Genomic DNA, 26,092 nt, shown 5'->3' on the forward strand with positions numbered 1-26,092 from the left:
TCAATAGAACTTCAGATAATACTGACTATTCTTGTGTTAAACGAAGGGCATTGTCTGGCATGTGTCTATATGCGCACATATAGTGCAGAAACAAAAAAATGCTGGTGCTCATGCTAGTTAGAAGATTTGTGGATATCTCTGACTTAAATTTTGACAACACAGTATTTAGAAGTTTGCAAAGTTGCAGCTAGCTACCTAGGAAGAGGCCTGGTCGAGGACCGGGCCGTGGGGAAGCTAAGCCCTGAAATCATCTTAAGATAACCTCAAGATAGCGGATAAACTGTGTTTGACTGTAAATGTTTGTATTACCTAGTATTTTACTTAATGTTAGTGAGTTCAAATACAGTACTTGAACTCAAAGTACTTGATTGAGTTCAAATATTTTTAAATTATGTGAACAAATTAAATTTAAATTATTTAAGTGTAACATCTGTGTATGTATTCACATGGAAAAGAAAAATATATGTAACAACAATATTGTAATTGTAATCAAATGCTACTGATTCATAAATAGTATGAATTGCCCATGCCATTTAGCTTGTAACTTTTAATTGTTTTGGTTATAAAATCCATCATGCATGCTGGATTTTGAAGGTGTTTTTATCTGTACTGTATTAAGCTCATGAGCTGATGAGCGGATAAATTAGAAAGCTCCTGCAGCGACCATTCCTTAATTAGTTAAACATTTGTGACTGTGAAGTGTCATCAGGGTTACCATCACCATGATGGTTACCGTCCACGATGGTCTAAATCGATTACTGTTTATCGTTTTTGTTCCGAGGTATATGAGCGTTGACCAGCAATATTCATTATTGTTAATATGTGACTACAAATTGCCTTTGACAAGTACCAAACTTTTGTTTGTAGAATATTCAAGGTTGTTTATTCTTGTGTAAAGAACCATTATACTGACTTTTACCAACACTACATTTCACTAATTAAAATGGTTGGTCTACTTGATGCTAGTGTCAACTATGTGCCGACTTACCTTCCTTCCTAGAGCATAGTAATGCTCACCCCCCCATCCTGCCTTTGCAGACTTCCATAAGGTAGTAAATGCCATCCTATAATATTAGAATGATCTATCTTATGATTGATCCTGAAGGACAGTTAGATCTTTATTAATGAATCTCGTTTACATATGGTTTCTATCTTTAATAAGGCTTGTAGAAGCTGTAATTTTTTTGCCAAGCTCAAATATATTTGATATATATATTGATACTCATAGTGGTTACTATACCAGTTTTATATGCAAAACATTTTTCAACAATTCTTATACAATCTTTATATTTTATTGTATATTATTCTTATTTTAGAAAGAAGATATTTATTCAGAGTTTGTAATTATCATAGATTTTTAGATTTTGTGTGTTTTTAAGTGAATATTTTCCCCAAATATTCAAACCAGTGTCATTAATCAGTTTGTGGTAGCTACAATTATTTATACTCATAATTTATGTGGTCGACCAATAGTACATGTCGGATTGCCTCAATGTAGTAGGCGAGTGTCCCGCCTTTCCTACATTCACATGTGCAAAACCCTTTGGTAAAATGTGGCCAATGCTTAAATCACAAATGGAAACAATTAGGCTCATGAGTACTGTTATCAAAAATTAAACTATATAGTGTTGCTGGATGCTGAATATATTTCCGAGCTCAGTGTTTACCTTAAATTCATACTGATACTGTAATACTGTATGAACAAAACATGCTTATAATAAAAATTAACATAAAGAATTACATGTACCTGTACAGTAATTATTTTCTAGATGTATTTTGTGTGTTCAGACATCTAAAATATATTATCATCAAAACACTGATGATATAAATTTAATATATTAACACTGATGATATGACTATGAATTAATTTTGGTTTAATGACCTGTTAATATATCAATATTTATTTCTGTTATTTCATTTCTCAAACTAAAATTAAAATGCAAAAGATAAGACTATTTGGCTTTCCAGTTACATTACAAAAGACTGAATCATATCAGAGTTTAAATATGATAATTTTTTATATGGACATCAATAATTCAGAAACCTGGCACCAGGTTGACTAGAATGTTTATTATATATATACAGAATAATTGTGCTATTTAAGCTTATTTCATGTTTTCTGCATGTATAAATCATGACATAAGCTCTAATACCTGACTAAAAATGTTGTCCAGGAAGACTGAACTATTGGTGCGCTGGTGCCACCTTTCACCTGGGGACCGCACGTGTGCAGCCTCTGTACCCTGCCAACCAAAGATTGGATTTAATTTTGTGTATCAGTTTTTGTATATATTTGCAAAATAAGAAAGGAATATTTAAAATAAAGCAGTGATATAATAATGTATTTTCTTACACTTCAAACAGCATGCTTATCAGATGTAAATTTCTTGAGCAAATCCACAAGGGCCGTGCTGAGGGTTCGAACCTACGTCCGAGAGGATCCCAGACGCTGTCTGAATCGACTGAGCTATGACATGGTTAAAAAAATTGCAACCAGGGAAATCATCTTGATTTACCAATGGGTTCTGCAGGAAATCAAGATGATTTCCCAGTCGCAATTCTTTTAACCATGTTGTAGCTCAGTTGATTAAGGCAGTGTCTGGGATCCTCTCGGACGTAGGTTCGACCCCTCGGCACGGCCCTTGTGGATTTGTTCATTTGATGCATCATGCTATTGTGATTTCTGTGTGTAATGTAAATTTTTGTATTGATTAGTACATGAAATTGAATACAGTACAGAATTATTTTTATATGAAATTACTGTATATTATTTAACAGAAAACATTTAAAATGCTAAGGAATTAAATTCTGATGAAAGCTCTTGTAGATAGTGAGCTGCTGAGAACAGTACTCTCCTCTAAACAAGACTGCAAAAAACTTTTTGAACAGTCTTTCTCAAAAGTTTGCCCAGTTTTTCTTAATTTCACTCACCAGATTCCTTGACTGCTATCAAATCCAATTAAGGAGTAAGGACCAGAGTAATGCATTTTTATGTGAATTTACCCAAAGGTCACTATTCTAGTGGCTTCAATGGGTAACAACTTGTCAAAGGTCCCCCATTGTTGCTGAAGATTTTTTCTCTGGATGTTGAACTGAAGCATTTACAGCTTCAGCGGGTAGCAACTATCGCACCAAATAAATTAACAAGGAACACCTCTAAGTTCAAGTCCCTTTTTGTAATAGAAATAGGTTTGTTCTAAAGCAGAATGTACCACAACCTAATACAGTCTGCTCACAACCAATTAAACCAGAGTTCGATACTCTTATCAGACAAGACAATATATTTGAGAAGTTTCCTTATACAGTATTACCTATAGTGATCCCTCATTCATATGTTTATTTATTTATATACAAGAAGGTACATTGGGTTTGTGAGAATACATAGCATAGTATTTACAATCTTGTAAAGCCACTAGTACGTGCAGCGTTTCAGGCATATGTTGATTATTGAGCAATAAACTGATACAGGTACTGTATCTGAGAGTTAGGCAACTTGTGTGGGTTGTATCCTGGGGTACCACAATAAGCCTAACAGGCTTCCTGTCCACAAGGATGGGTTGTTCAATGCTCTCTCGAAACCTGCAGTGTCACCTCTCTCCCACTGAAAATAAGAAGAAACAGGCTAGAATGATCACCACACAAAATAATCAGGGGAAGAGACAGCTAGGGCAGACAAGGATATACTGTATTAGCATGGGTAGGATATGATCATTAATGGAAGTTAGTCTTATTCAAAGTACCCCAATGACATTAGAAAATAATACTCGGTGTATGGATAGTGAACATGCACTAATTATAATTAATAAGTAAGGTGTTAAGAAGCAAACTTGACATTCAGTATTAAATGCAGATACGACAAGAAACCATTCTCAGGGTAAAGTGGTTCTAATGACTGGCCAGTCATCTAGGTTTAACACCTGGCTATTTTATCTAAATATTTGTGAAGGTCTGAAAGCATATTGCAGTTCCAATAATTGTCTACTTGTAAACTGGCAAGTAAATGTTTGTCCTAAACAAGGAATATTTTCAAGTTATAACTTTATTGTGTTATTAATCAGTGGTTTAAAACAAAAAGTGTGCTTAACTTGTTTTCTTTTTAAAGAATTTGGTTTCCTGTAAATTAAATTCTTAGGGATACTCAAATGACTTAGAAAGTTTATATTTTACTTATTTGAAAATAATGCTTCTCCTCTTGAAAGTAGGTGCAGTTTGCATGACCCATACGTCAGGCTGCAAGCAGCCGCGTATAACAGCCTGGTTGATCAGTCCAGCAACCAGGAGGCCTGGTCGACGACCGGGCCACGGGGACGCTAAGCCCCGGAAGCACCTCAAGGTAACCACAAGGTAAGGGTTTGTCTTCCTGATGACTGAAAATAATGCACTGCATTAATATACTCAAACCACTAATGAAACAACCTTAACCATTACCTAATCTACCATTTAACCTAACCTTAACTCAACATTAACATTAAACCTAATTTAACCTTAACTCAATTTAACGAAGAATAGGGACTAGATAACCACTAATTATGTAGGGGTTTTGAGGTGATTATCTCCAGGGTACCTCCCTGGTACAAGGAGGTACCCTGTAAATAGGTGCAGAGAGTCAGAATTCGGCTTAAAAATCACGCTCAGGGGTCAAATTTCGGACATTTCAGATATTTTGAAAACTGCAAGGGGGGGTTTGGGCAAAATATGACCCATCGCCGTTTTCAGTAATTGGCATATTTTCGGTATAAAAAGTCGTAATTTGAAAATGAAAATAGGTGCAGAGAGTCAGAATTCGGCTCAAAAATCACGCTCAGGAGTCAAATTTCCGACATTTCAGATATTTTGAAAACTGCAGGGGGATTTGGGCAAAATATTACCCATCGCCGCTTTCAGTAATTGGCATATTTTCGGTATAAAAAGTCGAAATTTGAAAATGAAAATAGGTGCAGAGAGTCGGAATTCGGCTCAAATCACGCTCAGGGGTCAAATTTCGGACATTTCAGATATTTTGAAAACTGCAGGGGGGTTTGGGCAAAATATGACCCATCGCCGTTTTCAGTAATTGGCATATTTTCGGTATAAAAAGTCGTAATTTGAAAATGAAAATAGGTGCAGAGAGTCAGAATTCGGCTCAAAAATCACGCTCAGGAGTCAAATTTCCGACATTTCAGATATTTTGAAAACTGCAGGGGGGTTTGGGCAAAATATGACCCTTTGCCGTTTTCAGTAATTGGCATATTTTCGGTGTAAAAAGTCGTAATTTGAAAATGAAAATAGGTGCAGAAAGTCAGACTCTCTCCCACAGATGGCAGCACTACCTGCCCTGGTAACAAGTGTCGCGTCTTGCTTGTCCGTCTCTCGCCCGGTCATTGACAGCAAAACTTTGTAAACAAACACCGCTCAGACGGTGGGATTTATTACTGAACTGACTTGTTTTCACTTGATATATAACTGGAATAACATATATTTATATATTTTTTAAGATGTAGTATTTGGACTGTTAAGACAGAAGAGTGGTACGCAGTAATAACTGGATGTCAGTCGTGTAGGAAAACTGCAGGTACTGGTACTTAGTCTGAGCACCTGCCGTACCTCGCCTGGACATGCCGGTACCAAGCTAAGCCTTTCCAGACCCGCCGACTAAATAGTTATGGCTCATTAAAGGTCAGGATACATTACATTAGGATTATCCATATTTGTGATATAATTAGACCACCATTGCAGTCCCCGTGGCGTAGTTGGAAGACACTCGACTGACGTTTCGCGAGCGCTTTGGCCTGGGTTCGTATCCTGGCTGGGGAGGATTGACTGGCTGCCAATCTTTAACTGTAGTCTCTGTTCACACATCAGTAAAATGGGTACCTGGTTGTTAAAGGATTTGGCGGGTCGTATTCCGGGGTATATTAGGATTAAGGACTTGCCTGAAACGCTATGCGTGCTAGTGGCTGTACAAGAAACTTGTATATATAAATAAATATATAAGTAAAAAATAAATAAAATTTGCTGCCATAGCTTACTGGAAGCCCGAGTGGCAACCACAAAGAATGATCATGGGTTCTGTACACTGGTGTAATGCACATGTATTAGAGAAATTGCAGTGCATTTCCATGAGTAATTGGAGAATTGTTTTCATAAAAAACCCTTGGGCTAATATTTTCTGCGTGTCTCAAGAGTGACACATGTCGTAGAACTTGCAGTGCTTTCTCGGAATGAATTTGTTACTCAAACCTTCTACTCCACAAATGGGGTAATGCATTTGTGTACAACAGGCCATTATTGTGCTTGTTTAGGATCCTTACTGTTTGAAAACATTTTAGGAAAAATGTTTGTGCAAGGGTTCTGTATGATAATAATAACTCATAATTCATTGTGTCGGGGGACAGGAAACCGAATTATACATACAGTACATGTTTAGCTTATACCAAGGACCTCCCCCCCCCCCCCTCCCCAGGGTCAAATTACTGACCAGGCAACCTCACAACAAGTTGACTTAACTCGTGGGTACCTATTTTCTGATAGGTGGACAGGGGCATGAGGTGAATGGAACATGCCCAACTATTTCTGTGCCGCCTGGGATTCAAACCTGGAATTTTCGATTGTGAATCAAGAACGAACCTGACAGTACTACCAGGACCCTCTAACGTACGTGTATGTATTAATTTGACGAACACAAGTCTGGAAATTATCTAATTTTAAGTGCTTGTCTTCCATTCATTTTGAGCTTAGTCTTTCTTAGATTTGTACTGATGCAAATATTCTTATATTTAGGATGTTCATGAGCATTGAGTATTTTCTGCATTTGAACTTTTATCACTAAGGTATTGGGGAGCAAATTTATTCAAGGTTTAAATCAATGTTGCCTAAGAAGGTACAGTAGCATTATATTGGTGGCTCTTTGTTTTATTTTTCTCAATCTTCAAACACATTTTATATCATAATCTATATTTAAAATTAAAAAATCTATAATTTTTGTACTGATATACAGTGAAGTTTTGTTCTCTTACATGGCATACAGTACTTGATACTTATTTACAATTTTAAAATATTTTAATTGCAGGTGTGTGAGGAAATCGGGAGACTGATGTATCTTATCTAATGATTTTGGGCATGAAGTCATCAAAGGCTATACAGGTGGGCCTGTGTGTGAAAAATATTGAGCCAAAAGAAGAAAAAGAAGTGCCAAAGAACTCTGCCAGACTCCATGAGAAATGGAGAGCAAAGATGAAAACTTAAGTGAAGATCACTCAAGTCAACCAGGAAAGGACCTTGGTGCTTTATCATTGTATAAGAATGTTAATAGTGAATGTAACATTGATTCCAGGGGCTTAGAGAGCAAGAAAATATCACCAACTCATAGTAGTAAGGCACAATTAAGTCTTCCAAGTTGGGGATTGGGAAAACCTCATAACAACCTTCTTGGCGTCAGTGAGCCTAAGAACAGTGCAGCATCAGATGCAAGCATGAAGTCAAGAAGAAGTTCCATCATCAAACATAAAAATTCTAAAACTTGTGAAGGCAAAATACAGAAGCCAGAAATAAATGAGGATACAGAGACAGAATGTAGCACTGATGATCACGAGAGTTACACAAGTCATGGAAAATCAGGTACTGATGAAACTAGTGATGAAGATGGAGAAGAAACTGTGATTGAAACAAGCTTCGAGGAGAATAGTTTCAATACCTCCGTATACTCAGAAAAAGGAAATGACAGTTCCTCTGAACTTTCTATTGATCCTGTTATATGGACAAAATTCAAATTTCTCTCATCTATATTAAAGGTAAGACAGTATTAGATACAGTATGTATAATGTATTAGTATTTTCAAACTTAAATGTTAGGAACTTGTTTTTCTACACATTACACACAGAAATCACACTAACGTGATTTCTTGTGACTTGTGAAAACACACTAACGTGATTGTTTTTCTAGTTTGTTAAAATATTGTCACAACTTGAGTGCACTGTATTATTAATAGTGGTTCTATAAGCACTATCTTCATATATTCATCTGTGTAAGTTTTAAAGAGCAGTGCAGTGAGCTTCTAAAAATCTTTCCCCTTTGCCCCAAAAAATCTAAATATATATAAAAGAAATGTATTATAATTGTTTTAAATCCCCAATAATACCAGAATTTAATAGAAATTTACCACATCACTCTACGTTGTATGCATACTCCATATAATTAAGCTTTAGGGAGTAACATATATTTAAAATCCAGCCACTTCACATTTGAGGCACAACTGTATTCTGCAGAACTTTACTTGACTCAGATTTTAGTCCTGAATAAATGTCATCATTTCTTATTGTATATATTGTACAGATTCTGTAGAAGGCAGTTAATTAGTTTTCCTAAATAGGTGCCATTTTACAGGAAACACAACATAACCTGAGAGCAATGGATAATCTAATACTCGAGCACCGTCGACTGCAGGACCTGTCCACCGTTCAAGCAGACCAAAGCAGAGAACACACAGTTGTTAACCATATAACTATTCCAGTTCAACAGGTGAACTTTTTTATTGATTATTTATAGTTTACAAAGTTGTTGTTTAGTTCAGTATAGAATGATTAAGCTGAAGAAAAATTCACCTTTACTGTGATTCAGAAGAGTGCATCAACACTGTAAAGACAGTGTAAACACTGAGAGACAGAAAGTCTCTCAGAACTTTATTAGAGCATAGCCCTACTACAGCTAATTTTTTACAACATATAGTAGTAGAAGGGTAGCATAGAAACCACTTAAGTGATAGAGAGGGCACTTGGGTCTTAAATCATGGTAGGAACGTTTTATTTTTTTTTATCAGCATCTCTTTAAATTATAAATAGATAAAATGTTATTTTCTTGAAGTACTGTATTTTCAATACTGTACTGCAAAATTCTGTTATTTACTTGGAATATGTATTTTGTTAATCAACATGAATGCCTGAAGTTAAAATTACATACATTTATCAAAAAATAGAAGGATACGTTTTTACTGCCAGTTACGTAACATAATCACTTTGTCTAGGAGGAACGTCAGTTGCTTCATGGTGGTGAGGAGCTACCGACAGCCCACCAGAAAAGGGCATTTCATTACATTTAATTCTTATTGTTTATAATCAAATTAATATATTTAATTTTGCTAGGATTGCAATATCATAATATTGAAATTTGACAATGTAGTTTTAAATACAGTATACAGTACTGTTTAGGTTTTCAAAATTTTATATTGATATAATTGACATATATAAAGTCATTTTGCACTTATTAGTAGCAGTAGAATATGAACAGAATGTGATGGATGTTACTAACTTAACATTCAGGTTATTCTTACCTTACTGCATACTAATTTCGTATAAACTGTGCAGGGTCTTGGTGATGGAGAGCCTAAAACTGATGAGGCAAAATTGGAAGAAATTCTCAGTCTTCTGCACAACCTCACTCACACCCTGTCTTCATATGAACAACATCCTCTCTTGGTGAGTTGCGTTTGATTGCAGCAACATTTACCCGGTAGACCCTCGTGTTGTGCAGTTCGTTATACAGTACTGTATTCACAATTTGTTACTCTTGTGTGGTATAGCAACTGTGGTAAGCTGCACTCAACTAAATTAACTATTCATCTCCTATAATATAGACGGTAGAGTGACAGTCTCGCTTCGTGCAAGCCGGCATTTAATTCCCGCCTGTCCAAGTGGTTGGGCACCATTCCTTCCCCCCCCATTCCATCCCTAATCCTTATCCTGACCCCTTCCAAGTGCTATATAGTCATAATATAGCACCTGCTGCCTGGGTAACAGCTTCTTATTTGTTTCAGAAGCATTTTACCTATAGATCAGTGTTATTGTATCCAAGTATGAAGACCTCATCTTCAGAAAGACATACTGTACTGTACCTGCTTTGGAGAAAGTTCAATACCAAGCAACAGAAATCATTCTAGAACTAAGTTGATCCTCATACCAGGAACAGTTAAGGGCCACAAGGGTAATAACACTGTAGATCAGACATGACAGGGGTGATCACATTAAAACATAAAATACTGAACAATTTGGAGGATATTGATCCTCACGACTTCTTCAAAAGATCAAACGTATCACAGATAAGGAGCAACGGTTTCAAGTTCAACAACCCACAATGTAGAACAGAAAACAGGAGGTGCTTTTCCACTTGTAGGGTTATAAACCCATGGAACTGCCTACCCGCCAAAGCCATAAATGCCGAAACACTGCTGAAATTCAAAATTCAACTTGATAAACTCGGCAAGAAACAAGTTGCCATGTTTCTGTCATCGTCGAGGCCGCTAGAGACAATGTAGCCCTCAGGTAAAATTTGGTAATATTAAATCATTAATACCCATTTCACCTAGAAACAAAACAGTGTATTAATTTATTGTGTTGGGGGACAGGCAACCACTGGGTACATAGAGTACATGTTAGGCTTAAATTGAGGTGCCCCCAGGGTCATATTACTGCCCTTTCCCAGGATGCAACCCCACAAAAAGCTGACTAACTCCCAGGTACCTATTCACTGCTAGGTGGATAGGGGCATTAGGTGATAGGTATTTGTCCCGCTCAGTTTTTGAATCCTGAATTCTTGATTGTGGGTCGAGAACGAACCAGACTGTACATGTATCAGTTTTGATTACAGTATATGTTTTATACTTTGCAGGCATCAACACTCCAGAGTCCAGGAACAGTTGCAGCATCTCATGGTTTAGTCACTACACACACCAGATATTTACAACCAACCTCCCACTCCCCAGAAACCAAAAATAATGACAATGATAATAGTATGTCTTACTCTCACAGTCATCATTTGATGAATACTGAACAGAATAAACATGCTTATGATAGCCATCTGCAATCAAACCCATCATCTGTCTGGCCAGGAAGGGTAAATAAGAATGAAGGAATGCAGAACAAATCCATTGATGGTTACGAGTCAGGAGTAAAAGAGAGTAATATTGCTGAGGCATCAACATCACAATCACATATAATCAGTAGGAACTCTGCTGCACATAACCATGAACCTTCTTATACCAATGTTGAGCTACTTGGAGGTAAGCATGAATCTGAAACAAGTGTTTACCCTGATTTTACACCTCATGATTCTGTGACTGAAAGAAACATAGAAAAAAATGCACATGAGAGTAATGCTACACAATTTTCAAAACCCTTTGTAAAAGAGCCAATTATTCAGATAGTGCCAAGTGTTAGTGAAATATACTCAATGCCCAATAAATCAGATATGTATTATTGCCATACCGAACATCACAGTGAGGGACTAGATAGCCTTCAGAGTCAAGACATTTCTCATCCTTGGATGAAAGAAACAAGATCACTAAGGAAAGATATAGAAGATATAGTGGTTAGAAAGCAAGCTTTGGATACTAGACTACAGGCGCTTATTGCACATCGTGCAGCTCAAAGGGACCTGGAATTGCATCAGCTTGAAATTTCAAATGGAAGACATGTGCGTCTAATGAGGAGTCATAGCTTAGAAGAAGTTGATAACAGAAAATTAAAAACAAAAATTAGAAAATATAAAAAACGAAGTAAAAGTTATGAAGATAAGCCTTATCAACAGAGAAAGTCGGGAACGTCTGTGAGTGAAACATACCTCAGCATGATCAATGAAGACCAAGATGAGTTTCCCAGCCTAACAATGGAAAACACTGAGAATGATGAAAAAATTACAGAGCTACAACATGATGAGGCTGACTTACCTGGCTTGGGAGATAGTGGTCTTAGTAGTGAAATTAACTCAATAAATGCAACAATTCAGGAACTAGTGAGGGAAAATCATCAGTTGCATAAATTTCTTCAAGGAATGACTTGTGAATCAATTTTTAAAGTAGACCAAGAAAAATTGGCCCTTGAAGCTAGAATACAATTACTGAGTGAGGAAAATGAAGCATTAAAATTATCTTTAAATGATGAAGAATGTACAGTTGATGAGAGTGAGACCAAACATAGCAACAAAACGGTTTCATTTTGCATTGATGGAGGTAATGATGAAGAGCCAGAGGCAAAAGTATATAGTATAAACACAGACGAAACTAACAAGGTAATGGAAGAAGATGGCAAAAAACAAACTCAGGATAATGTTTCCCATTCACTTATTAATTCAGTGAAACTGATCCCTATTACACTAGGCGAGTCAAAGAGTAGCCAGGTGGAAAAAGACATATTTAATCATGCTAATGATCAGCCACTATTTGAGAATGAAGAAATATTGAGTAGTGCTAAGCCTCAGTCATTAGTTGAAGTTGATTTAGCAGGTATCCTGAAAGTTGAAGTTGAGCATTTAACTCAAGAAAATCAGAATCTCTTGAAAATAATAGAAGAAGAAAGAAAAATTAGTGAGGGAGCAAGAAAACAGTTAACTGAGATAAGTCAGCAACAAGAAGTAAAGAAAGATGCCAAAGAAACACAAACTGACTTGAAGGGTGATACTTGCAGTGTTGAAGCAGACAGCTATAAAGAAATGGAAAAACTTCATATTAGAATTAAGAAACTTACAGAAGAGAAAGAAAAATTGAGCTGCAAACTTTATGAGGAAGTTTCTGACCGAGATTTGGAAAGTGCAAGACTAGAAGCACGAATTCGAATACTTTCTGAACAAAAACAAAATCTGACAGAAAAGTTGAATGAGGTAACATCATCAAAAATAGACATGGTTGAAAAAAGTTGTCAATCAGAGTTAGCTGTCTACCATGCAGACCTAAGTGGTGACAGAGATGGTGAAAGCATTTTAACTGTTACAGTGAGCAGTGTTTATGATGCAAATGCCCAGGCAAAATCAACCATAGGTGTCCCTGATGTAAATGATTTAGGAAACCTTGAAAGGGTTGGATGTTCACTTAATATGCAAGATACCAGAAATAATGAAGATATGATTACCTGTGCTAATGTCAGTACAACTATGACAATTTTAGAAGACTCTTCTGCATTTGTTAATGATACCATTCAAACTGAGGCAAACTTGGACAACGTCACAGTTCAGGGCATTCCTAATAGCTCTTCTGAGGCAGTCATTAGAGACAATGAAATTATCCTTAGTGATAATTCAACACCCATTCCAAATTTAGGTAAGAATATATCCATCACTCGTTCTGATCAAGCTGTTAATATAAACGATGGTGACACTACATCATCATCTTTCAGTACTTCAGTAATGACAGTAGCATCTGAAAAGTTGCACGAGACCGTATCAGGTGGTAAGGCTGATTATCAATCGGCAATTTTTAAAAATAGTGCTCCTGCTAATCATACCAGTAGATCTTTGAACACTGAAAAACATTGTATTGTATTGTTAGATCAAAATACAGGCCGTGTTCAAAATGAAATCGGTGTAGATTGTGACCATAGTCATATTTATAATCAGGATTCAAAAGATGATTCTAAATTAATGCTGCAACTTGACGAATTATTGAAACAAAATGAAGTAATAACTCATAGTCTAAATGATTTAAAATCCTCAGCATTGACATCGGAAACTTCTCTGGAGTCTACTATAATGAAAGTTATGGAAAAACATGGTAAACTAATACAAAATATTGATGAAAAATTAACCATAGCTAGATCATCTGACAAGTGTGAATATGAATCTAGTTTAATGAAGTTGACAAGAGGTAATCAAGAGTTATTCAGTATTCTTGAACAACAGCAAGAAAAGATTGAACTACTAATCAATGAAAATAGTTCACTGGAAAGGAAGTTACAAATAGCTCAGACAGAAAGCAAAGAAAAGTATAGTGTGGACGGGGAGAGGGAGACACCCCAAGTGCTCAGAATGTCAATTGAAAGTGCAAATGAAGCGAATGAAGAGACTTTCTTAGAAATGGAAGACAAAAAGATTGTTGCCAGCACATTTCCAAGTGAAGATTCGCATCATGATTCAGAGTTTTTAACAGAAAACTGTGAAAATGTTCCAGTTGGCAGAGAAGATATAAATTCTCCACAGGGTAAAAATGCAATTTCTGGTGATGAAGGAAACACAATACAGTCCAGCACCCAGTCTCAGTCATCTGATCCACTGGACACCAGAAGCAAGCCTCAGAATTACACTTGGGGACCAACTGCAGAAAGGAAGACTATGGAAAATGGCCAGGGCTCCGAAGGACTGCTCACTTTAACGCTGAAACGAGAAAAGGAAAACTGGACACTACTGCTACAGCAAGCAGGTACTGTGACTGGACATGATTCAGCAGCATATCTAGTAATGTACAATATAATATAATTCAACTGCATGTTATTTAAGATCTATTATATTAAGGTAAGAGCATACCTTGCAAGTCATAGTAACAAGTAAGGAAGCTGTATGCTTAAAAAACCTTGCAAGTCATGGATAACTTGAATGCTCAGTGATCTGTTAAAATAAGAATTAGTTGCTTGCTTTACTAGGACGGCTTCCCGTAGTAGCTGCTCAGTTGTTACACAATAGTGATGCTAAGCCTGAGGATTGTACTAGGCCTCCAAGATCTTCATTCATCTACCGGCACCTTGGACCAACATCTGGCCTCCCGCCTCACTTCCTCGCCTGGTACAAATTCCCTGTGTCAAGAAACCTGGATTTAGGCTTTGTGAGGTCTTCCTAGGTCAACTACTGATATTCCCTAGGATGTAATCCATAATGGTTACTTAACTCCTGAGTACCTATTTACTGCTAGGTAAACAGAGTCAGCAGGTGAAAGAAAATGTGCCTAAAAATTTCTGTCTTGCCATGGGAATGAATCCAAAATCCTCGATTGTTAGTTGAGGGTGTAGACCACTGTGCTATAGGATCCACTGCTGCCTCCTTTGCCAGATAAGTGGTGTTGGTTTTCCCTGGGACAATTTTTTCATGCAGTCATTACTTTGGGTTTTTAATTTTGTTCATTTTAGGGTCTTGGTAGTACAGTGGCTACATTCTCAAGTCAATTAAGGATCCTGGATTCAATCTTGGGGTGGGACAGAAATGGTTGGGCATGTTTCCTTTCACCAAATGTACCTGTTCACCTAGCAGTAACTAGGTACCCCGGGAGTTAGGCAACTGTTGTTGGGTTGGATTTTGGTGAGGGGTCATTAGTTTCAGCTTGGGGGAACCTTGCTATAAGCCTGAAGTATATATACTGTTTACATAAGCTTCCTGTCCCCGAGTATATGAATTAATTATTTTCACTGTCTTTTAAAACCACCTACATTGAGTGTTCCCCAGCTTTGTTTTTGCTGGTGCTTTGGACCAGGGTTCCATTTCCTGGTGGCTAGCTTGCATTTCTTTTGCTCAACTAGATATATCTTCTATGAAAAGTTCAGGTTCTTCCCCTACTTGTCTGGTCCTTTTGAGTCGCATTGCATGGGAATTGATCACCACTGTAAGGCCTGGTGATGAGGAGTTGTTGAACTGTAGGTAGCTGAGTACTAGTGTTAACCCTGGTCCTGATGTGTCTTAGTATGTTGCTCCTTTGCCAGGCTTGCACTTGGGTTGTATTAAGCTATTCTTCCTTATCTGTGGCTTTATATGCCTTCTCTCTATAATGGTTGGGAATTAGATGTCTAACATGCTGATAATGCTTTCCTTGTGCCTGGCACATCCACTCATTTGTGTGACTGTTTGGACAGCCAGCTCCCATTGCATCTGGGAGGTCTGTTTACCTCATTCAAAGGCTTATCACAGCATAAACCTGTTTTCCTTGCATCACCTGCTATCACTTGTAGCAGTAGAGAGATTTTGTGAGACACCTGTATAGTGCATTTAATTTATAACAGGTAACTAATACAGGATTGTTACCTATGATAAACAATAATCTTTCAGAGAATGAGAAGCAGATTCTTCAAGACCGCATTATTACATTAGTGAATGAGAATAATTGCTTGGCAGCAAGACTGGAAGAAGTGGTTGGGATGTCTCGCAACTTGAGTGACCAGATGCACTCAGCAAAAGATCAGCTTATAAAAGTAACAACTGAAAAAGAAGATTTACAGAAGAAAGTCAGGTTGGTTTTAAAGTAATACTATAAAATGAGAATTATGACATTGTTTGATGCCGTGCTATAGTAACTATGTCCTTGTGTCTTCAAACAAGTGTTCACACACCCTTATTCTGTATCTCTGTGGCCATGTTTAATTCAAGGTCTCTGGAGGAGTGTAAAGAATATAGCTCCTTAAGTTTATCCGACTCAATTGGCAGCACTCGATTCACCCAACGACTCAGGGAGCGAACACGCAACCTGCAGGTGAGTACATCACTTTATCCCTTGTACTGTATATATAATAGAACCTCAGTACTGTGCTTAGGGCAACTGCAATTAGGACTACATCCTTTCAGAACAATTATGGTTTCTAGATTATCAAGGTTTTTGCACATTTTTACACATTAGTAACTATAACTAATGCATTTTGAATATGAAGCTAATCAAAATGGAACTATTGTATTTTTGTCACTCAGTGCTCAAATTAATTGAGAAGGGTGGATATGTAAAAGGAGAAAAAAAAATTGTATATAGTTTTAAAGCAGGAAGATTGGCTGCCGTGTACATGAAAAAAAAACACTTCTATTTAGTAAAGGAATATTATGAAATCAGAAGTTTTTGAGGGGGAGGGGGGTGTTTTCTGGGGTTAGACATACTGTAGATGGATTAATGTAGGGTAATAGAGGACTGGGTGGCCTTCTTGTCACCGATAGTAACATTTTGGAAGAGGACGTAAGTGTGTAAATTTCAAATTTGTATGAATTTAATTTAAGAAAGTTCTTGTGTTATAAATATAGAATATTGTATAAACAGAATAACCACTTAAAGTTTTTATCATTTCCTTGACCATTTTTTTTATTTTTTATCATTTAATGTTATGTATTTATTATTTTGCAGTTTTCTTACAATTTTCATCATACACTATTTCCTAGTTATCTCATTCAGCTACTCACTAAAGTATAGTTTGCTATGTCCATTGGACAAGAACATGCACAGTTAAGCAGGACTATACTTTATACTGCATTGGTGTCATAGAGATCTTTTTGTGGTCCCCCTGTAGGGTCATTAAGGTACTAGGGAATCACTAGAGAAATTATTCATGTGTGGAATGACCAATAGTAGCTTATTCATAACAAAATTGAAGCTCTACATTAACATCCTTGGCATCCTAGGTGACTATACAACTACTGAGAAGAGAGGGATCAGAAAGGATATGGGCACTGCATTTCAAGATACTGAGAATAGGGTTGGGGGGAGGGGTGTTCATGTGGGCCTCGTGTTTTATGAAACGAGTCAATATTAATCATTCTTCACTGAAAAGAATTGCCCAGTACTGTAACACCTTAGAATTGCCCAGTATCTCTCTAGTGTTTTAATGAAACAAAAGGGACAACTTCAATAGACCTCTGTGGAGTGGAAATATGTCATTCTGACTGAATTTGAATGTTCCTGTCCAGTGACACAGCAGAATGAACTACTCATGATGATTTGCTCAGAAAAGCAGTTTTAATATACAGTAACTCAAAAGATTGATATTTTTTGCTATGACTTATATGTATTATTGTATGTATATTGACCTCTGGAAAACTTATCTTAAAATAATTTTATTCTTTTAACAGAGTGAAGTAGAGCAAGCATGGCAAGAAGTTCACCAGCGCACTATAGAGCGAGACAGGGTTTCTGCCGAGAAAGAGAGCCTTGAGTGTACCTATACCATCAGTCTTAATACAGCTAGAAAGGAGGTTAGATTAATTATTAAGCATTTGATTGCTGTGAAATGGATATTTCTTCATTTAACCCATAGATTTTGGATCTGCTTTTCATAAGAAAATAAGGTAAAGTCAATATGAAAGCATCTTTCTGAGAAGATATTTTTGTTTTGTCATGGTTCGAATTTATGAACAATCTGGCACTGGTCCCTACCTGCCAAACTGTCCTTGAACTTGGACAATATGGTTTAATTTGAGCTTGGAAATCTTGAGTATGCGAGGTGCTGCCATCTGCTGAACATATTATGAAGATGTCGTTTAGTGTAGGTTACTGCAACAGTTTGTCTATTTTCAGTGATGTACTGTATTGATAGTGTGTGTAATTTACCTGAATTTACATGAGGGCCACCTTCTAGTGGCCATGACAGGAACAGGAAGCCTGTGGCTTGTCAAGGTCCCTCATATTTAATTGTATAGTTGTATTTGATTATTTTTTCAAAACTAATCCTTGATATAGTGTTACACAGCTTGATGGATAAGTATACAGTATATAAATATAACTTTTTATAATATTTAAATTATTTCAAGGATTCTTTTTAAATTTCTGATTAAATTTCTTCTTATACTGACATTTGTGAAAATCTTGTTTATTCTCCACAGATTGAGGCATTAAAGAGCCAGTTAACAGTCGTTGAGAAAGAGAAGGACAAAAGATTAGTTGAACTGACAAACACTCAAAATGAATTAGAGAGAAGGTCAGCAGATATGATGAGGGCTGCCCAGGACACCAGTGTTGCTCACTGGGACAGGCTCTTGGATGCTGCTGATAGAAGACTAGAAAGTTTGCAGAATGAACTCAGGAAAGGACAGGAGCAACTTCAGAAAGAAAGAGAAGAAAGGAAGGTAGAGCTATAATCCAGTTTGAGTATTGAAAATAATTAAGTGTTGGTCACCCATTGATTTATTAATTTTAGTTTGGCGAGGTTATGTACCTTTTGAAAGAATTGTTGATCACCAAGTTATGTATCTAAGAAATTGTTTATTATAATCAGCAATGAAATGAAGATGTATAAGAGTTGTAGCAACATTGGGAGGATTTTAAAATATATAATTTTCCAATATTTATTAGAGTGTAGAAGCTAAACTGGAAGAAATAAAGAAACAGAAGATATCTTCAGCTCCTGTTCACATTGGCGAGAGTGAGCTGCTTCATACCAGAGGAGAGCGATACTGGCTGGAAACTGTTACTCGTCTCAAGGTTAGATACAGCAGTAAATCTATTAATCAAATATTACCTTTAGAATAATAGACAAAATTATTAGTGTCATTGAAATGTTTAAATAGCTAGACATTTATTTGTCTAGCTATTTAAACTATTGTCTCTATACATTTGTATTATAAAATTATCCAGGTCAGTTCAATGTGTTGGGATGAATATATGATGAAAGTACAGTACAGGGAAAAGATAAGAGTTGATACAAATAGGAAAAATCAGGAAAACTCAGCCGAAAAGGCAAGATGATGTAAAAGAAAAAAGTAGCGGAGGGAAAGAAGAGTATAATTTGAGGCCAAAGTTTGAGTAGTATACAGTACTGTATATAAATAGATAATACCTTAAGAGAGCATTCAAATGTTTCAATAGGATAGTAATTTGCCTTGACAATGTTTTTTTGAATTTCAGGGTCAGCTGCAGCAGGAGCAGCTACGGTCACGTTTACTGGAAGCTGCTGACCATGAGAGCTCTGCACGTATTTTGATTCTTCAGCGCAGTATTCGGGAAACAATCGAGGCACATGAAACTCTGCAGGTTTGCTTCCATTGTTTCCAAGTAAAAAGCTCTTGCCATAAAAATTCATACCTGTTATGGTTGTTTATTAGGCCACTATCAGGTAAAGGTGTGTTTTCACATTATGAAAGTGTTCAACAGAACTCATATACAGCAGAAGCTCTGCTGCTTCTTTGGGGATCCAACTAATGCTTCTATTGGTAAGACAAGTGTTTCAACAAAGACAGGTGGTAATGCAATGCAGTACGAGGAGAACAATAGGGATGGGATAAATATGTTAAGGTAAGTAATAAGTGCAGGGGGAAGGACATTTAGAATGCATCAGTGTGTAGCATTAAGATCTCTGTTACTGAGTACGGTCCAAGCATAAATCAATGCATGGGCAACTCTTTGCTGTCAAACTATTTAGAGGATGTGCACTGGCCGCTCCACTTGCCATAGTGAAAAAGTGTTTTAGATAAAAACTACTGTACATTGCATATTTTTAATTTGTAATCAACACACATGATAATTTTACTAGTGATGTGATACTGGAGCCTCTTACAACATTTTTATTTAAATTCTATGATGTATATAGGCATGGTTTCTGTATATAGGCAATTCGTTTCTGGGACAGTGATTTTTATTTTAGTGTTTGAGATTGTGACAAATGCTTACTTTAGTTGAAAGTAAAGTTAAGGATGCAAAATAAAACAAACATCTTGAGCTTTATTTAGCTTTTGCCATGCTTACAGTATTTGCATCAGTTACATATATTTCATACTGCCGTTAAAGCACAATTAGAACATATTTTTGTACGTGTCATTAATTTTTGCTTTTAAATCATTAACTTAGGCAAAGTACAACCAGCTTCGCTCTGCCTATCGTGCTAAAAAGGCAGAGAAGATTCGACACAGAGAGCTTTCACAGCAGTACACTGCACAGGTTAAAGAGCTTGGTAAAACATCTGCTGCTCTGGAAGAAAATTTTAAGGTATGATAAATTATGTCATTTGTCACACTGCATCAGCCAAGGATCATGTAAAGGTTTAGGGTAGAAGAACATCTGACCACTCAAAATATTATTTGTGTAACAGTAAAATGACATCACTTTCTCTGATGGCAGTCATCTTTAGCAATTTTTTATGTGCATGTATAATGAAAATGCAACTCTGCATTTTTTATGTGCACCTCTCACTTGCATAATCCTTTCAAGATTGACACTCTACCTATGCTGCTCACTTTTGTTTTTCTTCCTCTAGGCTAATGGACCCCCCCCCCCCCCCCCCATGAAATGAAAGTAGAAAACAGGATAATGATAATTTGTTCTAATTCATCTCTAGGTTTCCATTCAGTGTCTTGAGAACATAATCTTATTAGCTTGAAACTTAAATTACTTTAGTTTGAGCAAACATGTTTGGCTGTTATTAAAATTGAGAAATGTAGCTACCTACAGCACAAGTATTTTCTGAACAAAGTTTTCCCTATACCTTGACACTGAACCAGCCTAGGATACTGATAGTACAGTCCATCCTCATAAACAAAGGCCAAAGTTCATTCCATGCACCCGCCAAACCCCATGTAAACGAATAAAAAACAGTTTACACACGATTCTCAACTAATGACGTCCGGACACTTCCGGAACAAGTGCTTCACTGACGACTTTTGTTCGATCCACAACACTGTAAATGCTTCACCTACATACTACAAATACAAATAATTGCCAGCTTTACCTAAACACCTAACCAATGCCTAAATATGCACAATATGCTAGTATATACAGTAATATTAATTTATATTTGAGAAAATTCCTGTTTTGAATAGAACAAAATATTAAAATTTATGAATGTGTCTTTGGGGTTGACCGCTGGATAGAATGGACTTGGTCTGAGGACGGGTTGGATAGTACACTTTTGTTTAGGTTCAATCTGGCTCCCAGAATGTTCATTTGGATAAATAACACTTTTAGTTCTGAAGGACCTGTGGTTCACTGAGGTTCAAGTTCTGGTCCACCTTGATTGGTTAATATGGGCTTCCCATCATCAGTCTTCTCTGCTGGTCATGAATTTGATGTTATGCATGCTGGAGTTTTGAGTTGATTGTAAACTAACCGAAGTTACACCTTTGAACTGTTCGGTGCCATCTGTGAAAGATATAAATAAATATTAAAACTAGGAATTAGATTCATAAGAGATAAAGAAACATGTAAAATCCTAAATGAACAGTTTGTGTTTGAAAAAAAAAATAGTCTTTTGTAGCAGCAAACACACTGTGCACTTTGGAGCATAACTTAAGAGTGCCTGGATGGCATAAAACATCTGCGTAGTGATTTAGGAAAAAACAAAACAGTCAAGTCTGACGGAGTTTCACCAGGGATCCCTAGAGAATGCTCTCACAAGCTTAGCAATCCTTTGCAGATTATATTCCAGAAATCATTAAAAACAAGAAAACTCGGACATTCAGTAAATGGGGAAATAGTCCCAATATAAAATCCGTTAAAGACTCATTGTACTATAGCATCACTGACATGTGTAGTTGAAGTCACCAGAGTAGGAAATTGAAATTAAATGGTGGAATATGTTGAAAAAGTTATATAACTGACAGACAAAATTATTAATAAACTGAATGTCATGCATAAAAAATTTACTAACTTTAGCTTTGATGTCCATAGGGATTGGAAAGGATGGGGGAGGTAGAGGGATGGGGAGATGAAATTCAGGAAGGGGATGCGGGTGTAGAGAGAGAGGAGGTTTGAAAGTTTTTTTTAATTGGGAAAGGGGTGGATGGGTAGATTGCATCTATCTGGATCTCAAAATAGTATTCAATAGACTTCCACACAAGAGGCTTTTCTAAAAGTTGGAATATGCAGGAGTGACAGACTATTAGCATGGATAAAAAATTATCTAGCAAAGATGTAAGTCATGAGAGATGATGCAACACAGAAGCACTATAGATGATGCAACACAGGAGCACTATAGCATTGCTCTAGGCTATGCATCAGAAGATGAGCTGATCTGATAACTGATGCTGGACCAAGCTCCATGCCACCTGGTGGCAGCATTTAGTACCAATGGGTTCTAGCTAGTTTTTTATTTATTTTGTATTATTTGAGAGTTATTTGGCATTTTGATGGCTTTTGAGTCCTGTGAATCCAGCAGTTGTCTATAAAACTTTACTGATTTTCTGCCATTTCATCAGGAAAATATCCAGAATGTCATTTGCTCCTTGTGTCTCGTGGTAATGTGGATATGTCCCATAGTATGGAAAAATAGCTAATAAATACTGTACAAAGATTTGCAGAAAGGTACTTGAATGGCCACACCAATAAATAATACGTAAAAGTCTCAATGTTCTGGAGTACCACCTCACTCGTGCATGATTAGGCAACCTACCCACAAATCAGTCTCCATTCTGCAAGCCACAAGTTATCTAAACATTTGCATTCCAGGACTGAATTATGTAGTGCAAGAATCTGCCAAATTCATTTTAGTGTACACTATATTGATTTTCATAGAGACTATGAATAAGGTTGGTTTGTTGATATAAAAGATATTTTTTAGTTTGTACATTCTTGACAAAGTAGTATAACCATGACTTTATATTGCTATGAAACTTTCTTTTCTCCATCTGTGCTCTCTATTAAACATATTTAGTAAAATAACTTCAAATACTGTATGTTATATATTTACACCATGTTAATTTCCCAGATCATGCTGGCTGCCCTTGGTGAAAATATTGACATCACAGTAGGAATCCTGACGTCACACGTGTTTTTATCTCCCTGTGTGGTTCATCCAGGTCCGGACTTACGCCTTGACCCCGAGGCATGGTTTGGGGCTCAACAAGCAAGGCTTAGGTATGTACTTATTGTAGTTATTTGTGCACCATATTTATTGTTAGAATCTGCAATAATACAGCAAATGGCTAGTACTGTACTATTTTTACTAATTTGCCATTTTAACTCAACCAAGCCTTATTCTTTCCTACCTTCCCACAGAAAGAAGTACAGGTGGTTAACAGATTTAGGATTAACATTATCTTTACATTTTTTTTAATAATGTTACAGATGGCTGCAAACCCAGCTCAGAAAACTTTGCCTACATAGCTGGAAAATGGCAGATCTTCCAAAAACTTCAAATTTTGTCACACAAGTGACCGAGTCATCCGTTACAGAGCCGCATCCCACACATTTCACCACTCCAACTAAAACACCAAAATTCTCAACAGATGTGGGACACAAAAGCTCATGTCTTGTACAAACATCAGAAAATTGTACAAAGAAAAATGATCTCTCACAACTGTCCATCCTAGATGAGAGTCGATCATATACAGTTACACCTGTAAAAAAGGTAAATGTATCAAGTATTTCAGTTAATGCTGCTTCATCAGAATATGAGTCTCCTTATACAGGAAAAGGTCCAATATCAGAAAATCTTCATAGCTTGAGAAATGTGAAATTGGAAAAATTTAGTAATGTCACCAACATTCCAACTCAGGAACAACAGGTTACGAATGCTTGTACCCCAGACATTGCACAGCTTAGCAGAAGCTCTAAAAGTTTGAATGAAGCAGAACGAATCTTGACTAGTCAGCAAAGGGAACTATCAGAAGCCAAGTACAGGCAGTACAAAGCCCTAATTTACAATCTCCAACGAGATTTAGAGTACCCTATGGTTCTTTCACCAAGTGTTCCATCATCCATGATCACAACACCAGAGAATATACCAGCCCAATATCATGACTTTGCAGGGGAAAGCGAACATGATTCTGAAGTTTCTACATCAGAGATGCCCGTTTCTCAGGCTTCATCATCTAGAACATTGGTTTCACCTGTGGGAACAGGGAGTTCTTCACAACTACTGAGTCAGTCCTTAAAAGATAAGGATTTGCCTTCAGTGGCAAAAGATGTTTCAGAGAACCAAATCCCATCCATGGGTAATACTATGTCATCAGAAACAAAGTCTTCCTTAGAATTTAAGGATTTATTATTGAAAGTGAATTTGCCATCACAAGAAAATCTAAATACCTCAAAGGAACCTAATAAATTGGCAAATTTAGAGTCCCTTGGAAAGGAAAGAGAAAGGCAAAAGGTAAGTATGCTTGGTGAATTTGAAAATGAAAGTGGGTCAAAGGATTGTCTTAAAGAGGAAAGGGCAAGCCATGGGTTGGACAGTGACAAAGATAAGGACAGCTGGGAGGGAAATGGTGAGGAAGATTTTATCTTTGCATTAGTGAAGAGTGAAGTAGATGATCATGACATGGATTGATTTTTTGTTTTTAAATGGTCAGTTAAATTTGAAGTACTGTACTCTAATATGAGTAGCTATTGAGAATAATAACAATTCTAAAATTAACATTACTACTTCAGAAAAGTGACAATTATGTTTTTGAAGCATAGAAACAAATTTTTTTAATTTTCAGTACCCCCGTTACCTCATTTTTTATGGTCTTTTAACTGCTTTTAATTTCTTCATCAGTAAATTTTTTCTCATGTTTGACCTTAATATGTCCACATTCTAAAGTTACAGGTATATTTTTGACAGTACAGTATTTAAGATGAAACTGTAATTATAAGGATGCTTAATGTGTTATAGTGCATTTGGCATGGCTTGGTGTATATTTTAATATGACATTTGTATTGTATTTTGTAGCTTGCTTATGTTATATGCTTAGTATAGTGTCCACTGCTGTACATTGGTCCAGTTTTTGGCCCAACTGTTAGGTTATACTGAAGGTCTAGTCATGTGTGACACTGATTAGCATTGTTGGCTTGCTTGAAATATTATAATTATTCTTATGAAAATGACCTGAATAATTTCCACATTAATTTGCTTTCTATACATCCTCAGTAATTCAGAAAACTACATACTGGGTAATTACAAAATGAGAAGAATACAAGTCGTCTGTTTTGACTTCTAATTCATTCAGTGCAATAGGAAAAACATATTTACACACTATTTTTAAAGTAAATCACAACATTTTGGAAGAATGTAGATTATTACAGTTGCAATGGGGATGGAATTACTCTGAGCTATAGATACTGCATTCAGGATAATTTCAAATTCTTCTGAAACTAAAAAAATTCAGTACAGCACCTGCCTCTGATTAAACTTGTGCATTAATTAGTAAATGTTTATTGGTATTGTGTAGTATTCAAACAATGTTCTTTGATTAGATTAAGTTTACCAATATGTTTTGAAAGGAATCACGGCATTTAAGAAATTACCTGAATGAAGTATTACTATAAGGATATTTATGGTATAAATGGTATGAAGGTTTTGACTAAGCACTGACCTGTCTGACCATTACTACAAGAATGCAAGAAATAATTAAGTGGCTAAGATTGTGTTTATTGAGGACCAAACCACAAAATGGAGAAACAGTGACATTTCAGTCCATCCAGGACCTTTATCTAGTTGTGTGAGAAGAGAGAGAGAGAGGAAGGTACAGTACTGTACAGTATTTGATTTTGATGGTAAGCTAATTGACCTAATGATTTTGGTTAATTAGAATATACAGTATTCTTTAATACTGTATAGGGTAAATATTAGTGTTAAAAATATTTATGTATTCTATGCTAATGTCAACTATTCATGACATTTCTAATTAAGAATAATGCTGATTTGTTTAATTTAGTTATTTATTTAATACAAGGCAAGCTGATTTTTATTCTCAATTGGAATATGGATTTGAAAAG

The 26,092-nt window shown here is 36.3% G+C and overlaps 1 protein-coding gene across 1 annotated transcript; it reads left to right on the forward strand.

Moving 5' to 3' along the window:
- Positions 1-5,344: 5,344 nt before the first annotated feature.
- On the forward strand, positions 5,345-25,214 carry LOC123760015 (putative leucine-rich repeat-containing protein DDB_G0290503). The gene is made up of 14 exons (XM_045745371.2): positions 5,345-5,655; positions 7,049-7,769; positions 8,362-8,496; positions 9,339-9,449; positions 10,639-14,155; positions 15,766-15,946; positions 16,084-16,186; positions 17,542-17,664; positions 18,292-18,534; positions 18,761-18,889; positions 19,313-19,438; positions 20,252-20,389; positions 23,103-23,251; positions 23,462-25,214. The coding sequence occupies exons 2-14, from the start codon at positions 7,200-7,202 to the stop codon at positions 24,660-24,662; spliced, it is 6,726 nt and encodes a 2,241-aa protein (XP_045601327.2). The 5' UTR covers positions 5,345-5,655; positions 7,049-7,199; the 3' UTR covers positions 24,663-25,214.
- The last annotated feature ends 878 nt before the right edge of the window (positions 25,215-26,092 follow it).

The sequence above is a fragment of the Procambarus clarkii genome, chromosome 16, assembly GCF_040958095.1.
Source record: "Procambarus clarkii isolate CNS0578487 chromosome 16, FALCON_Pclarkii_2.0, whole genome shotgun sequence".
Lineage (NCBI taxonomy): Eukaryota > Metazoa > Arthropoda > Malacostraca > Decapoda > Cambaridae > Procambarus > Procambarus clarkii.